Here is a 16,708-nt window from a genome sequence, read left to right as displayed (position 1 = left end):
GGTTCCCGCGGAGGTCCAGGGTGTACAGGCGGGGGCAGCGCGCGAAGGCCCGTGGGCCCAGGGCCTGCAGCGCCGCGTGGTCCAGCAGCAGCTCCCGCAGGCCGGGCAGCGCCAGCTCGTCCTCCTCGCCTGCGTAGGTGAGTGGGTTGTGGCCCAGCTCCAGGCGCACCAGGCCCCGGGCCTGGGACAGGGCGGGCCCAGGCAGCGCCTGCAGCTCGTTGTGGTGCAGGCTGAGGCGGCGGAGGGCCGGCAGGCCGGCCAGGGCCTCGGGGGCCAGCACGCTGAGCGCGTTGTGGGACAGCTGCAGCCAGCGAGCCCGCAGCAGCCCTTGGAAGGCCATGGCCGGCAGGTAGACCAGGGCGTTGTGGGCCAGGTTCAGCGTGGACAGCGCACCCAAGGCCCCGAACGTCCCTGGGCGCAGTTCTTCCAGCAGATTCCCTTCCAGCTCCAGCCGCTGCAGCGAGCCCAGCCCGTCCAGGGCCTCCTGGGGCAGCGCACGCAGGTGGTTGGAGGCCAGGTTGAGGAAGAGCAGGCGGCCCAGGCCACGGAAGGCACCCTCGGCCACCTGCTCCACCTGACAGCGCCGCAGGTCCAGGTGTGTCAGGTGGGGCAGGGCCTGGAAGGCAGCTGGAGGGATCACCTTCAGCACGTTGTCCTGGAGGTCAAGCCGCTGGGTCAGCTGCAGGGCAGAGGGCCAAGGGAAGCTGAGCTGCTAGCTGACCGCCCCTCCCTAACCCCAGGCCTTTGCACATCCTCACCTGAACACTGTCCCCTCCACCTCCTATCACCTCCTCCAGGAAGCCCGCCTCCCTTTCTCCCAGCCACCTGGGCTTTCCCCACCGTGGGCCACACACATGGATTGTCTCTGCCAGCGAAGGACCCTCAACGAGATGCACTGACCCAGTGGCTGCAGCAGTGGGGTCAAGTTTATCAAAGATGATGAGGATGACAGAGGATGGGACAGGGTTCAGATCTGTGGTCCATCGGGTCACTATGAGTCATGCTTGACTCTGTGACACCTGACAACCACCACCATTACTCTATAGGCCAGAACCATTCCTCACCCTGGTCTGTCCCCAGTTACCTGTAATTAATTCATTATCAATAGGTCACCAAATTATTATGCCAGTCACTTGGTAAGGATTTTTAAAAAAATTCTCTTACTGGCCATTTTTAGTACCCATTTTACAAATAGAACTATATTAGTTGAGAGATTAATAGAAAGTCTCGCCATCATCAATGCCCAGCCCAAGCTCTGTCAGCCCCTAACTGCTGCCCCAGACCCCTGACCTCGGGGATGGTGTCTGGCACTTCTGTGAGGTTCTGGTCCCGGCAGGCAACATGCCACCTGGAGTTGTCGCAGGTGCAGATCCATGGGCAGCGCTGGGCGGCTGTGTGCCACGGAGACAGCAGCAGTGGAAACAACATCACCAAGGAAAAGAGGGTGGGACTCTGGGGCCTTGGAGAGGAGAGAGGGCCAACTGTCCACTCAGACACAGTGCTGCTGTCCTCGGAGTCACTCAGATGCCTCTCTTTGGGCCAGAGAAGTCCCATCATTAGCCCCTAACGTGGTGGTTCTGTAGCCACATATTACATTTGAAGAAACTGAGGCTCAGCTGTCTGCCAAGTGGCTTAGTGAGAATGTGCTGACTGTGGGGTGTTGCAAGGCTTGGAGTATGCCCCACAGCTGTGAGGAGGGTCCTGGTCCTGGGACCCCAGTGTGAAGTTGGTGGAGAGAGATAGCCCTCTCCAGACAGATGCAGACAGAGCTTCCCTGGGGCTGGGAGCACCTTAAGACAGCCTGGCAAGAAGTAAGAAGAGAAAGGAGGACACAGGCCAGTCTGGAGACCAGTCTAAGGGACAGGGGTTGGGGAGCCTGAAGTCCCTGAACTTAATGACTGGTCAATGCAACACTGACAAGGTAACCGGGTGGCTCAGGCCTCATCTCTTCCTTTATCTTAGTAGCATCTAAGTGGCCTGGCTTGGGATAGAGGAATCTAAGATAAAGGGGTTAGGCTGGACTTTGGGATAATCCTTCTATCTATTCATACACCACCTTCTCTCTAGCCATCCATCCATCCTCCCATTCATCTACTCACCTATCCTTCAATCCACCCATCCCTCCATCCACTCATCCATCCATCAGTCCACCCACTCCTCATTCATACTTTGTACATTCCATGAATCCTGGAGAATTAGAACATGAACTCGTACAAGCATGAATGTTGGAAAACTACAAGTCATTAAGAATGAAATGGAACACATGAACATCAACATTCTAGGCATTAGCAAGGTGAGACGGACTAGTTTTGGCCACTTCAAATGAGACAATCACATGATACACTATGCAGAGAATGAAAAACAAAAGGGGAAATGGTGTTGCATTCAATGTTAAAAAAACAATGTCAAGTTCTATCCTGAAGTACAATATTGTGAATAATGAATATTATCCATATGCACACAAGGAGGACCTGTTAGTACATTAAATATATGCACAACAGCTAAAGTTGAAGAAGAGGAAATGGAAGATTTTTCATAGACCAAGGTTATCATCCATGAAGAGAGAAAAAGTCACTACAAAGAGGAGAAAGAAAAAGCAAAAGTAAATGTCAGAAGAGACAGTGAAAATTGCAGTAGAGTACTGAGAAGCCAAAGGGAAGACCTGTCTAAATAAAAAAGCTAACAGAAGATTTCAAAGGGTAGCTTGAGAACACAGAGGTATTAGACTGCAGAAAGCTATACCTGGAAAATAAAAAAGAGCTTGCTCAGCATTTCCCAAGCTGAAAGAACAGAAAAGCAAATTTAAGTATTGAGTTGCAATACTTAAAGATGCCACAGGCGAAATCTTGAATGACCCAGGAAGCATTAAAAGAAGATAGAGGGAATACACAGAGTCACTGTGTCAAAAAGAATTGGCCAAAACCAAAATATTTCAGGAAATACCATATAGCCAAGAACCAATGGTAACAGAAGGAAGTTCAAGCTGCACTGAAGGCATTGGAGAAAAAGTGAAGGTCCCAGGAATCCATAGGATATTGACTCGTATATTTCAAATAACAGATGTAGCCCAGGATGTGCTCACCAGTCTGCACCAGGAAATTTGGAAGACAGCTACCTGTCTGACCTACTGGAAGAGATCCATATTTGTTCCCATTCCCAAGAAACGTGATCCAACAGACTGTGGAAATTATCAAACAATATCCCATGCAAACAAAGTGCTACTGAAGATAGTTTAAAAATGGCTGGAACAGTACGTAGAAAATTGCCATAAATTCAAGCTGAAAATAGAAGAGATCATGGCACCGGGGCTGTTGTTGATGTCAGATCCTGGCCGAAACCAAAGAATACCAGAACGTCTCTTTGTGATTTTTTTTTCCGAATTAACAAGGTTTATTTCGAGTTCGAACCTGGGCTCCCATGTGCTGACACAGCAGCATCCACCCGAGAGCCCTTGTGCGAACAGACAAGGGAACACTTGTTGTTGCTGTTGTGTACAATAGCCCTGAAACCTGCTCTATCCTGTGCCAACTTTACTGTCTCTGACACACTAACCCTCATTACCCTAGTCACTGAATCAATCTATCTCATTAATGGTCTTCCTCTTTTTCTCTATCCCTCCATCCTCCCAAGTGTGATGTCCCTCCCCAACTACTGGTCCCTCCTTGCAACATGTCCAAAGTATGTCTGGTGAAGCCTCAGAATCCTTATCTCTAAGGAGCAGCGCAGTTTCACCCTCTCCAGGATGAACCTGTTTGTTCTTGTGGCAGTCCATGGTGTATATTCTACACTATTCTCCAGCACCACAGCTCAAAGGCATCAATTCTCTTTCCATCATCCATAGTCGTTCAGCTCTCTGATGCATAGCAAGAAATTGCAAAGACTATGGCCTGAATCAGGTGCACCTTAGTCTCCAGACTTAGATCATTGCTCTTCAGTACTCTAGAGAGGTCCCTGACAGCAGACTTTACCAATGCAAATCATCTCTTGGGTCCTGATGCTGGTACCAAGAATGTCGATTGCGGAGCCAAACAATGTAAAGCTGTTAACAATCTCAATCTCTTTACAATCTATCATGATGCTGCCAGTTGGCCCACTACATGATTTAAAATTAAGAAGGATGTGCATCGAGGTTGTATCCTTTCTCTGTATCTATTCAATCTGTATGCTGAGCAAATTATTTGAGAAGCTCTGTGATGAGGAACAGGGCATCAGAATTAGAGGAAGACTCATCAGTAATCTTCACCATGCAGATGACACAAATTTGCTTGCTGAAAGTGTGGAGAATTTAAAGCACTTACTGCAGAAGATCAAAGACTATGGCTTTCAATATGGACTGCATCTCAACATCAAGAAATAAACCCTCACCACTGGACTAATGGGCAACATCATGATAGATGGGGGAAAGATTGAAACTCAACAACTTCATCTATCTTGGATCCACAGTCAATACATTTGGTAGCAGCAGTCGAGAGACTGGGTATTGCACTGGAAAGTCTGCAGTCAGGACCCTCTCAAAATTACTGAGGAGCAGTGATGTAATTTTGAGGACTAAGGTGTGCCTGACTCAGGCCATGGTCTTTTCAATTATATGTCTGAGAGCTGGACAATGAGTAAGGATGACAGAATTGATATCTTTGAGTTGTGGTGTTGGAGAAGAGTAATATCCCATGGACTACCAAAAGAACAGACAGGTATATCTTGGAGAAGGTGCAGAGTGTTCCTTGGAGGCAAAGATGATAAAGCTTCATCTCATAGATTGTTGTTAGGTGCCATCGAGTTGAGTATGACTCATACCAACCCTATGAACAAAAGACTTAAACCCAGTCCTGTCCTGTGCCATCCTCACACTTCCTGACACATAAGAGCCCATTGCAGCAGTCACCATGTCAATGCACCTGGCTGAGGGTCTTCCTCTCCTTCGCTGACCCTTCACCCTTCCCAACATCATGTCCATCTCCAAGGAATAGCACCTTCCAACAGTATGTCCAAATGAGGCGAAGCCTCATCATTCTTGCCTCCAAATTATCCATCATCTTTATTTATTGTCCAGCTCTCTGGTGCATATAACAAGTGATTGCAAAGACCATGGCCTGTATCAGGCACACCTTAGTCTCCAGACTGACATCATCTCACATACTTACAACATATTGCTCAGAGAGATTATTCATTGAAGAAGGGTTAACATTCTTGGAAAGGTGGAGGGCCAGTGAAAGAGAGGAAGACCCTCAACCCAATGTATTGAGACAGTGACTGCAGCAATGAGCTAGAGTTTGTCAGAGATTGTGAGGATGGCACAGGATAGGAGATGGTTAAGATCTGTTCTTCATAGTGTTCCTATGGGTCATACTCAAGGGCACCTAACAACTCACTCATCCATCCACCCTTTCATCTCTCCACCCACTCATCCAACCATCTACTCATCTATCCATATACCAACTTATCCAGACACTAACTCATCCAGCCTGCCATTCTCTGTTCATCCAACCTGCCATTGTCTCTTCATCCAGCCATCCTCCCTTTCATCCATCTGTTCACCTAGTCACCTATCCCTCCACCCACTAATTTATACATCCACTTTTCATTCAGCCATCCAGCCATCTCTCCCTGTCTACCCATCCATCCATTGATCCACCTATCCATCCATTCATCCTTCTGTACATCATATCTCCACCCATTCATCCACCTATCCATCCATCCATTGATCCATATCTCCATCCATTCATCCTTCTGTACATATCTCCACCCATTCATCCATCTATCCTTCCATACATCCATCTCCCTGCCCACCTGTAACTCTAGCCATCAGTCCAGCAATCTACCCATTCATCCAACTGTCTGTCCACTCACGCACCCACCCCCCATTTCACCACAGCCCCTTCCCATTGCTTCTAAGAGGGTGCTCACTGCCACCACAGCTCTCCTGGCTTTCCCTGTGCTCTGCCTACTACCCATCAGTCAAAAAGACCTTTCTGAAACACAAATAGGACACTGACACCCTCAATTAAAAATCCTCCAGCGTCCCCTGACTGCCTTCGGTGGGGAAAAAAAATCTAGATTCTTTGTCTGATTGGAGTTCTATGGCGTCACCAAGCTCCCCCCTCCGCCGTATACACAGCTTTGACGGCACTACCTCCTCTTGTCGACCTGCATCCTTTAACTCTGCTCTTAACTCTGAGGCCCCTTCCTGGTCCTGGACTGGATGTCAACTTCTCAAGCAGCCTTCATCTGCACTCACTAGGCTGTCGTTTGTTTCTGTGTGTCCTTTGGGCCCCATGGTCCCGGGTCTTGGATGACCTTCTCCAGAGCCCATGGTGGAGGCTGGGGCTCAGGATAGCCAGGGAGGTAGAGCCTAAAAGGGCTCAGACTCCTGAGTTCTCTGACAACCGCCCAGAGGACTGTTCTGCAGGAAGGCCCTCCTCGGAAAGCCAGCAGGGGGACTGCAGAGATGCTCTGGCCCAGGCAGGGCTAGAGCCCTGTCCTCCCAGCCTCTTAAGATCCCATTGAGGGCAGGGTCTCACCGTGACCACTCCACCACTCCCAGCACCCCTTCTGTCTCCAGGACCCCCACACTCACCCCTCCATGGTACGGTCCTGCCAGCCCTGCCCGAGGCACAGCACAAGAGAAAGCTGAGCGGCCCTCTGGAGCCCCCCTCCTCAGCCCACAGGCTGGCAGCGGGGACAGGGCTGAAAGGAAGGCATTGTCACAGCCTGGCAGGCTGGGGCTTCCTGGGGCTGAGGTGAAGGAGGGCGGGGAGGAGCAGCAGCTGCATTTCCAGGCCTCCGGCCTCAGGGAGGAGGGCCAGGTCTGACAGCCTCCCTCACTGGCCACTGGGGTCTGTGGTCAGCCCACCTGGTTCTGTGTGCACTGCCCTTCCCCCACTGGCCCCAGCTTCCTGTTGCTGTTAGGTGCTTTCAAGTTGTTTCTGATGCCCATACTCCATGTGACAGAACTGAACTGCCCCATGGAAATTTTCTTTTGGGCAAAGTTTTGATCTGTTACCCATGGGGTCCCTCTGAGTCCAGATCAACTCAACAGCACTTAATGACAACATGGACTTTTTTTTTCCCTTTTTTTCTGAATAGTGACTTTATTGATGGTATATGAAAAGACAGGCTAAGCCAGTCCCCTTCTGGGGGGACTGGAAAGAAACTGTCAAGGATGTGAGATTCTGTGTGTGGGAATCGAGTTGGGGCAAGGACTACCCAGCAGCTGAGGGTCTCTCTCTCTTCTAGTGCTATTCCTGGGGCTGGTGGTCTAAGGGGCTTTTATTCTTTGGAGGCCATGTGAACCATCAGGTAGACCACCTGGTTGCTGTAGCCAAATTCATTGTCATACCAGGAAATGAGTTTGACAAAGTGGTCGTTCGGGGCAATGCCAGCCTCAGCATCAAAGGTGAAAGTGTGGGTGTCATTGTTAAAGTCACAGGAGACAACCTGGTCTTCAGTGTATCCCAGGATGCCCTTGAGGGGCCTTGCTTTACTACTCTCTTAATGTCATCATATGTCCAGACCACAGGTCAGAGCCACAACTGACACACTGGGTGTGGGGACATGGAAAGACATGCTAGTAAGTTTCCCATTCAGCACAGGGATGGCCTTGTCCACGGCCTTGGCAGTGCCAGTAGATGCAGGGATGATGTTCTGGGCAGCTCCACGGCCATCAAGCCACAGCTTTCCAGAGGGGCCACCCACAGTCTTCTGGGTGGCAGTGATGGCATGGACTGTGGTCATGAGTCCCTCAACGATGCCAAAGTTGTCATGGATGACCTTGCCCGGGGGGCCAACCAGTTGGTGGTAGAGGAGGCATTTCTGAAAATCTCAAGAGTTGTTATACTTCTCATTGTTGACACCCATCATAAACATGGGGGTATTGGCAGAAGGAGCAGAGATGATGACCCATTTGGCACCCCCTTCAAGTGAGCCCCAGTGTTTTCCAAGGTTGTGAGACACCAGTAGACTCCACAACATACTCATACAACATCACCCCACTGGATGTTGGTGGGATCTCGCTCCTGGAAGACAGTGATGGCTTTCCCGTTGATGACAAGCTTCCCATTCTCAGCCTTGACAGTGCCAGGGGAACATACATGTTGTTGTTAAGTGCCATCAAGTAGAATATGGCTCATGGCGTCCCTATGAACAAAAGATCTGACTCTAGTCCTGTCCTGTGCCAGCCTCACACTTCCTGACACATGAGCCCAATGCAGCAGTCACTGTGTCAGTGCACCTGGCTGAGGGTCTTCCTCTCCTTTGCCAACCCTCCACCCTTTCCAATATCCAAGGAATAGCACCTCCCAGCAGTATGTCCAAATGAGACAAAGCCTCATCATTCTTGCCTCCAAAGAGCACTCTGGCTGCACCCTCTCCAAGACACATCTGTTCCGTTCTCTTGGTCATCCGTGGGATGTTCAGTGCTCTTCACCACCACCACAGCTCAAAGGTGTCAATTCTTTTCCTGTCATCCTTATTCATTGTCCGGGTCTCAGATTCATAGCTAATAATCAGAAAGACTATTCCCTGAAGCAGACACACCTTAGTCCTCAGGCTGACATCACTACTCCTCAATAATTTGGAAAAGTCCCTAACAGCAGATTTTCTCAGTGCAATGTGTTGTCTTATTTCCTGACTGCTCATACCAAGGGTGTTAGTTGTGGATCCAAGCAAGATGACGCTGTTGACAGTTTCAATCTCTTCTCCAGCCATCATGACACTGCCTATTGGTCCAATGGTAAGAATCTTTGTTTTCTTGATATTGAGATGCAATTCATACTGAAGGCTGCATTCCTTGATCTTCTGCAACATGTGCTTCAAATCCTCCTCACTTTCAGAAGGTTGTGTCATCTGCATAATGCAGGTCTCTCTCCAATCCTGATGCCACATTCCTCTTCATAGAATCAATAGAATCTTCTTGGATAATTTGCTCAGCATATAGACTGAACAGGTGTGGTGACAGAATGCATCTCTGACTCATTCTCTTCCTAATTCCAAACCATGCAGTGCTCCCCTGCTTTGTTCACACAACAGCCTCCTGCTCCAGGTACAGGTTCCTCATGAGCACAGTCAAGTGCTCTGGAATTCCCATTCTCCTCAATGTCAGCCACAGCTTGTCATGATCCACACAGGCAAACGCCTTTTCATAATCAATAAAGCATAAATAGACATTCTTCTGATATTCCTTACTTTCAGCCAGAATCCATCCATCTGACATCAGCAGTGATATCCCTGGTGCCTTGACCTCTTCCAAATCCCACTTGAACTTCTGGCAATTCCCTATGCATGTACTGTTCCAGCTGTTTTGAAGGATCTTCAGCAGTATTTTACTTGCATGTGACATCAATGATTTTGTGAGATAATTTCCACTTTCAGTTGGATCACCCTTGAGAATGGGAATATGAACCTCTTCCAATCCGTTGGCCAGATAGCCATCCTCCAAATTCCCTGGCATAGACTGGTGAGTGTATCCAGGGCAGCATCTGTTAATTGAAATACGTCAATGGGTATCCCATTGATTCCTGGAGCCTTATTTTTTGCCAATGTCTTCAATGCAGCTTCTACTTTCTCCTTCATTACCATTGGCTCCCATTTATATGGTACTTCCTGAAATTTTTCAGTGTCAATGAATTCTTTCTGATACAGTGACTCTGTTACATAGACCTTGGAGTTGAGGTCAATGACGGGGTCATTGATGGCAACATTCACTTTGCCAGAGGTAAAGACGCCCTGGTGACCAGGTGTCCAGTGCGGCCAGATCAGTTTTTTCCGATCTTCACCATGGTGTCTCAGGGTCGCAACTGAGGCTGCATGAGAAGAGAGGACTATCGATCGACGAGGAGCAGAGAGCTGACCACATGAAATTTTCCAGGCTGTAATCTTTACAAGGGAGCTTTGGTGGCCTAGCGGGTAAGGAGTTGCTTTGGCAATCCACTAAGCAGTTTGAATCCACAAGCCATCCTATGGAAGAAGGATGGCCAGTTTCCTCCTGTGTGATTTACTATCTCTGAAAACCTGCTGGAGGTCAGCTATGAGTTGGTTCTGAGTTTGAATCATCAACCTTTCTTTGGGGTTAGCTGTCAAGCATGTAATGTTTTCCACCATTGGACTAGTAATAGGGAGCTCTGATGGCCTAGTGGCCTAGAAGCTGCACTACAATCCCAAAGGCACTCAACAGCAGACTCTACTGAGGATCCTGGCGAGGTTCACGCTGGACAGTGCTTTGCTGTGGTCTTTGCAAGGCAGCCAGGAGTTGGAACCGAGTCACTGGCAAGGAACATTCTCAAGCTCACACTATTTACCGCTGTGGATCTATTCTGTAATTTTTTTTTTCTTGTAACATTACTGGGATTTATACAGGCTGGTTCACATCAGCCATTCATTTTTAAATGGCAGTATACCATTATATGTTGTTGTTATATGCCTTCGAGTTGCCTGTGATTGATAGTGACCCTATGTACACGACAGCTCTATACCCTGCTCTGTCCTGAGCCAACCTCATTGTCTCAACACACTTACACCTGTAACTCTAGTCACTGAGTCAATCCACTCCGTCTGGAGTCTTTGTCTCCTGTGCCGACCCTCCACCTTCCAAGCATGATGTCTCTCTCCAAGGACTGGTGCATCCTGGCATAAATTTATCAAATGTACTCATTAAGTGTTTACATTACTGTTCCTTCCAGTTTGATTTGCAGTACAAACTATGTTGCTGAGAATATCTAAATTTATGTGTTTTGGAGGATTATTAAAAGATTATAATCCAGATTATAGCAGAATTCAGTCAGGACAAGCTTCTGAAATGTGCTCGCAGGCACCCCAGCCTTGAGCCTTGTGGGTTAAAGCCAGTGTTTACAAAGTCCTCAGTCCTGCCAATGATGGCTTTCACCGTCCCCCCACCCCCACCCCGTGATGTTCAACACACACGGGCCAAGGCTCTGAGCTTAGCTCTGCTGACTGGGGCAGCAGTCCTAAAGTAACTGTATCTCATGCTGCCTCTCTGGATAGGCATGGCTGTGCTGCTGTAGGTGCAGCTGCAGCTGCAGCAAGAATTTCGGGACTCAAACGATGTGTTACATTCTCTTGCTGCTGCTGCTGCTTCGTTGATGGGGAAGGTGATCCTACCCAAGTCGTTTTCGCTTGCTGGACACATTTTTGAAAAAGGGCATTTCAGGTAAACTGGATCATACCACAAAACCAGATACAAAAATGGGATGTTAAGACTGGTTTCTTTCACTTAGCATGATGCTTTCATGGCTCCTCCTTGTACCAGTGTGTCACTATTTTTGATGATAATAATATCCCATTATAAAGACATCTCATCATTTGTATTCCCATTGTCTTGTTGATGGCCTTTTGGGGTTTCCCCACATTGGTGGAAAGATGAATAATGCAACTGTGTGCAGTTTCTTATGATACAAGCGAGCGACTCTGGTCAAGCAATCACAGACCTAGTTATTTACCAAAGAAAAATCGTACCTATGGTATTTTCTACTGCTTCATGTTCATGCAAAAATTGTACAAAACATAAGAATCAGTGTCTCCAAATTGGCAAAGAATATTGATGACACCATGGACTGGCCTAAGAAGCCACAAACGTCTCAGGGAGATGTGTCCTTCAGAGGCAGAGGGGAGATAGGATCTCACATAATCTGGGCCTGTTCCCAGGAGGGACAGTCTGTGGAAAAGGTTATCACGCTGGGAAAAATAGAGGGTCCGTGAAGGAGAAGAGGACCCTCAATGAGCTGGACTAACACAGCTAACTGCAGTAACAGGCTTATTCTACATGGCAGCATTGACGATGGTGCTACACCCTGTGGCTTGTTTGTGCTGTACATGCGACTGCTTTCAGATTCAATGGCACCTACAAGAATGTCCACAAGAAAAGATCCTATAACAACTATGAGTATCATCTCACTCCAGTAAGAACAGAAAAACTTAAACAGAGCAGCAAACAACAAAATGCTAGTGAAGTTGTGGAGAAACTGGAACCCTTATTCACTGTTGGTGGGAGTGTAAAATGGTGCAACCACTATGGAAGGCTGTATGACGCTTTCTCAAAAAGTTGCAAATAGAAATACCATTTGACCCAGCAATTCCATCCATTACTGGGAATTTATCCTAAAGAGACCATAACTGATACCCAAGCAGATATATGCACACCCATGTTTATCCCGGCTTTGTTAACAATAGTAAAGATTTGGAAATAAAACAAGTGCCCATCAACAAACTAATGGAGAAGTTGTGGTATATTCACACAATGGAATACTATGCTGCTTTGAAAAACAAGGAATTCATGAAATATTATGCAAAATGGATGACCCTGGAGGACATTATGCTGAGTGAAATATCTCAGTCACAAAAGGACAAACACTGCATAGTGCCACTGTTGTAAAACGGGACTGACATCAGGGTTGGGGGGAGACTGAGAAACAGGGAATAGATAATGCTTACTTCATTAAAACAGGTGAGGGAGAGAACTGTTTAAAAGTGATACGATTAGGTATTATTATCATGACAAGAGTCCAGAATGAAGACTGCATAGTGGAGTGGACTTGGAGAGAGGGACTGTATAATAATTGAAGAGTTTTTCTTTTACTTTTCAAAGAGAAGAGGTGAACTGGGTGGGGAGGGAGAAAAGTGCAACAAGGAATGAATGGAAAAACCAACGTCCCTGAAAATGTTTATTAAAATTAATTAAAAAAAAAAAAAGATCATGACTGGCGTATTGGAGCAGCTTCACTTCTTGGTGGCTATGTGCAAGTTTTTCTGAAGCAAATCCTCAGGAACGGAAGCTGAAGTCATGGATTACAGGGATTTCCAACTTATCTGGTAGTGGACACTCCCCCTGGCAGTGCATGAAACGGTGGACAGACGTCCTCTCAGCGAGTTTTGCTAGTCTGCTCTGAAGTGGCGTCTGTGTCGTTTTCTTCTGCCTTTCCTCAGTGGCCAGTGGGGCAGAACACACCTTCTCCATGGCTTCCTCTTCTCATTTGCTTGTTCATATCCTCTGCTCAGCTGTAACTGGATAATTATCCTCAACCTTGTTCTTTATGTTGTAATGTCCTTGTTTCTCTTACCGCCTCATCTTTTATGGGTTTGGAGGTTCTTTTTGGCATTGTTTTTCATCTTTCACTTTGAAATATGCCACTGCCTTCATGACTTGTTGTCTTAAAATACTCCTTTTAGTTCCACTTTTTATTTTCCTTTGGAGCACGTTTTACAAAGTTGTGATCTGAGTGTAAGTTGACACAGCAAACTGGCTTCCTATCCAAACATGCGTATTTTGTCTTGAAAATTGTGGAAAGTATCATAAACATGCTTGTCATCTCTGCTGGGAGAGGCAATCCATTCCTTCCACTGACAACAGCACTATCACACACCTGTTGTTATGTGTCGTCGAGTTGCTTGAGACTCAAAAGTGACCGTCTGTACAACAGCTCTGAAGCATGTCCTGTCCTGAGCCGGTCTCACTGACTCGTCACATCTACCCTCATTGCTCTACATACTGTGTCAATCCATCTCATCCAGGGTCTTCCTCCTCTGTGTTGTCCTCCATCCTTCTGAGCCTGATGTCCTTCTCCAAGGACTGGTCCCTCCTGGCCACATTCCCAAAGTATATGAGACAGAGCTTCAAAATCCTAGCCTCCAAGGAGAACCTTGGTTTTACCCTCTTCAGAATAAACCTGTTTGTTCTCCTGGTGGTCCAAGGGATGTTCAACATTCTTCTCCAGCACAACTCAAAGGCATCAATTTTTCTGTCATCCATACCAACATATACCTAAACTTACTTGTTTAGCTTGCTTTTGAACAAAGATATTGTTCTGAAATTTTCCCATTATGTTAAGCATGCAGCTGTAGTTGATGCACTCTTTTATATTCTTGTGGTCTGGATTAAAGTATTCGTGACAAGTTTGACTCCCATTCTATGGGAGAATTTCCACAAGAATTGTCACCATACTTGCCATCTGGTTGTCCGTTTCCCATACTCTCTCACCTTCGCTTATTTCTCTTGGTTTTGGGTTCAGTGTTGACCTTTTAGGGCCATACAGATGGTCTTCCGGTCAGCACTGAGCTAACCTTCGTTTTGGGTTAAAAATGGTCTGTGAAGCGAGCTCTGGTGGCCTAGTGGCAAGAAGCTGCACTGCAAGCCCAGAGGTGCGTGGTTCAAATCCACCAGATGCTCTGCTGGAGATGGAGGGACAATCTCCTCCTGTACCAGTCAGATCCAATTTGACGGTACACACATAACAAATAAAAAAAAAAAAAAAAAAAACACCACACAAAATAAACAAAAAAAAATTGGTCTGTGAAAAAATGGTCTCAGGGGCGAGTGGGGGCTCAAGGTGTAAAGGGCACCTCTGGGGGTCTCAAGGAGCCCACTGGTCTCAGGGGATGTGGTGAGTCTGACCTTTTCAACATGTTTTCACTACTGTGTAGTTACACCACGTGACTGTACATCAGCCGTTCTCCCAGCTTGGCCTTGGGTGCCACCTATAGGCCCCCATGATGAGCTGCTATGCTGGGCGCCCCTGCCCACGCTTCCTGCTGGCTGTCTGGTCCAGGGAGCCTGCTGGGAGCAGAAGTGCTATCTCAGGCCACCCCCCACACACACACCCCCACCCCCGCCCCCGGGTCTTCTTGGACCCAACCCTGTTCTGAGCCCAGGCAGCTGTGACCTTTTCAGCCCCGAGTCGTGGTCCTCAGATCCCAGAGCACGTGTGATTTCAGGGCGGCTGCACAGTCCTGGGGGCATCTGAATCTCAGGGAATGTGCTGGCCTTTGCAGAGAGGAGAATTCCAAGGTCTTCCCACCCCCCAGCCCCAGACATTGGGGAGGAGTCTTCTCACAGCTGACTGACAGGTTTGGGGGCCGGTTCCATTTGAAAGAGCCCTGGTGGTGCAATGGTTAAGCACTTAGCTGGTCTTCACAGGTGGTTGCTGCTCCTGGGGAGAAGGCCGTGGCAGCCCCTCCGGTCAATGCCTGTCTGCTGAGAGGGTCTCCAGGGGTCTGACTTGATGACATTGGATGCCTCAGCTTTCAGCATGTCTTCGCAGACGGAATCTGCAGATGCTTTGCCCTGAAGAACGAGGCTGGTGGAAAGAGGGGCCCGAGAGCTCCGGGTGGGCTTCTCGTCTGAGCGCCCTTCTCCCATCCGCCTGACTCTCGTCACTTATTGTGAAGAATTTGTTGATCCCCACTGCCACCCACACCAGACACAATACTGTCTTCAGCATCAGAAGCAATGTTGTTCAGGGTAGCATCTGCCAAGGTTGGCACACAGCCTCGGAAGGGGAGGCCCCGGAGTCAATCAGCCCACATGTGCCTCTTCCTGATCCACAGGCATCCTTCCCTCATCCAGCCAGGAAGGTCGACTGGCTCCTAGGGAGCCAAGACATCAGGTGCTGTCCCGAGGAGTCTCATTCCTGGGGGAGCAGGCCGAGTGTGCATGCTCAGGTGGGAGGGGAGGCGGTCGACTGCTGTCCTCTCACAAGTGCAGAGGTAAGGACAGACCCTGGAGGGTGCCCAGCCTAGACCACCAGGACAGGCCCAGTTCTGGGAAGCGACCTCAAGGCCAGGCCCAGCTGATGCAGGCTGGTGGACACAAGAAGGGGCCCCAGGACACGCACACAGCTCAGAGGTGGGGAGACGGTGAAGGTGTGTAGGTCGAGGGAGCTCCTGTCTCCAGGAAACCCAGCCCCTTGTGGGCACCGGCTCCCAGCCCTGAGGGTAGAGCTATTGTGCCCAGCAGCCAGGGAGCTTTCAGGCCTCTTCTACAGAACTGGTGATGCCTCAGTCCAGTGAAAGAGGCTTCTCAGTCTCTGGTGCCACACATGACTTTATTTAAGCCCTGGGCACAGCCCAGACACAGCGCACAGGGGAAGCAGGGGGCCCTCAAAGCATCATCCACCTAGCTCAGTCCCCACCCTCAACTGCCACGAGGGACCCTCTAGGAGCTGCTACCCAAGCTGTAAGTCAGGCACCAGGGGCCCTGCCCCTTGTAGCCAGGCTTGTCCAGGTGCCCTCCGGCTCGACCCCAGACTGGCCATCTCTTCAGTGGTGGCAGGCTGCCAGGCCAGGTGTCAGTGCTGCCAGCCTGTGGCTCTAGTCTTGCACAGCCATTCCTGGGCTGGCCCCTCACTCCTCCTGGCCACACGATGTGGGCAGGGTCCTGCCCTCTGCTGACCAGCTCCTGCCCCACCTGGCAGTCTCCACTCACAGGTCAAGCTGTCCGTACAGCAGGGATGGACTGTGGGGATGGCAGTCTGGTCACTGTGACCCAGGTTTGGCAGCAAGAAGCAGATGTAGCCCCAAGTGAGGGCTCCAGCGTGGTAGGCAGTCCACAGCACAGGAGACACACAGACATTGACCCACTAGGAGGGGACAGCAAGGTGGCGGGGACAGGCGCCAGGGTCACGACACCCAGAGCACCCCAGGTGGCGGCGTGTTTAATGGGACAGCATAGCACTTGTCTTGTCCCTGGGGGCAGCTCCTGAGACAGGACCAGGCCAGCCCAGCAGACACATAAAAACCCTACTGACAGGAAGGACACAGCGCCCACGCCCCATACGGCACACACTCAGATGACATGGCACACCAGACAAAAGTCCCTCCCTGCCCCCGATCCGAATACTGTCTGAGGAGGCGGCTGGGCCACAGCTCCGCTGGCCACACCTTGTTCTTCCGCCGCTGCCCAGGCCAGGAGGGAGAGGCTGGCTTG

General features: G+C 49.2%; 1 protein-coding gene across 1 annotated transcript in view; it reads right to left on the bottom strand.

Moving 5' to 3' along the window:
- CHADL (chondroadherin-like) overlaps positions 1-6,582 on the bottom strand; it is a 10,418-nt gene extending 3,836 nt beyond the window's left edge. Inside the window, exons 1-3 of the mRNA XM_006890187.1 lie at positions 6,575-6,582; positions 1,291-1,459; positions 5-679 (exon numbers count right to left, since the gene is read on the bottom strand). Coding sequence (XP_006890249.1) covers positions 5-679; positions 1,291-1,459; positions 6,575-6,582 — 852 coding nt within the window. The remainder of the gene's footprint in view (positions 1-4; positions 680-1,290; positions 1,460-6,574) is intronic.
- Between the last annotated feature and the right edge of the window lie 10,126 nt (positions 6,583-16,708).

Source organism: Elephantulus edwardii, unplaced genomic scaffold (assembly GCF_000299155.1).
Source record: "Elephantulus edwardii isolate Elephantulus edwardi_28Jun2011 unplaced genomic scaffold, EleEdw1.0 scaffold00086, whole genome shotgun sequence".
In the NCBI taxonomy this organism is placed as follows: Eukaryota; Metazoa; Chordata; class Mammalia; order Macroscelidea; family Macroscelididae; genus Elephantulus; species Elephantulus edwardii.
This window is presented reverse-complemented; position numbering and strand designations above follow the sequence as displayed.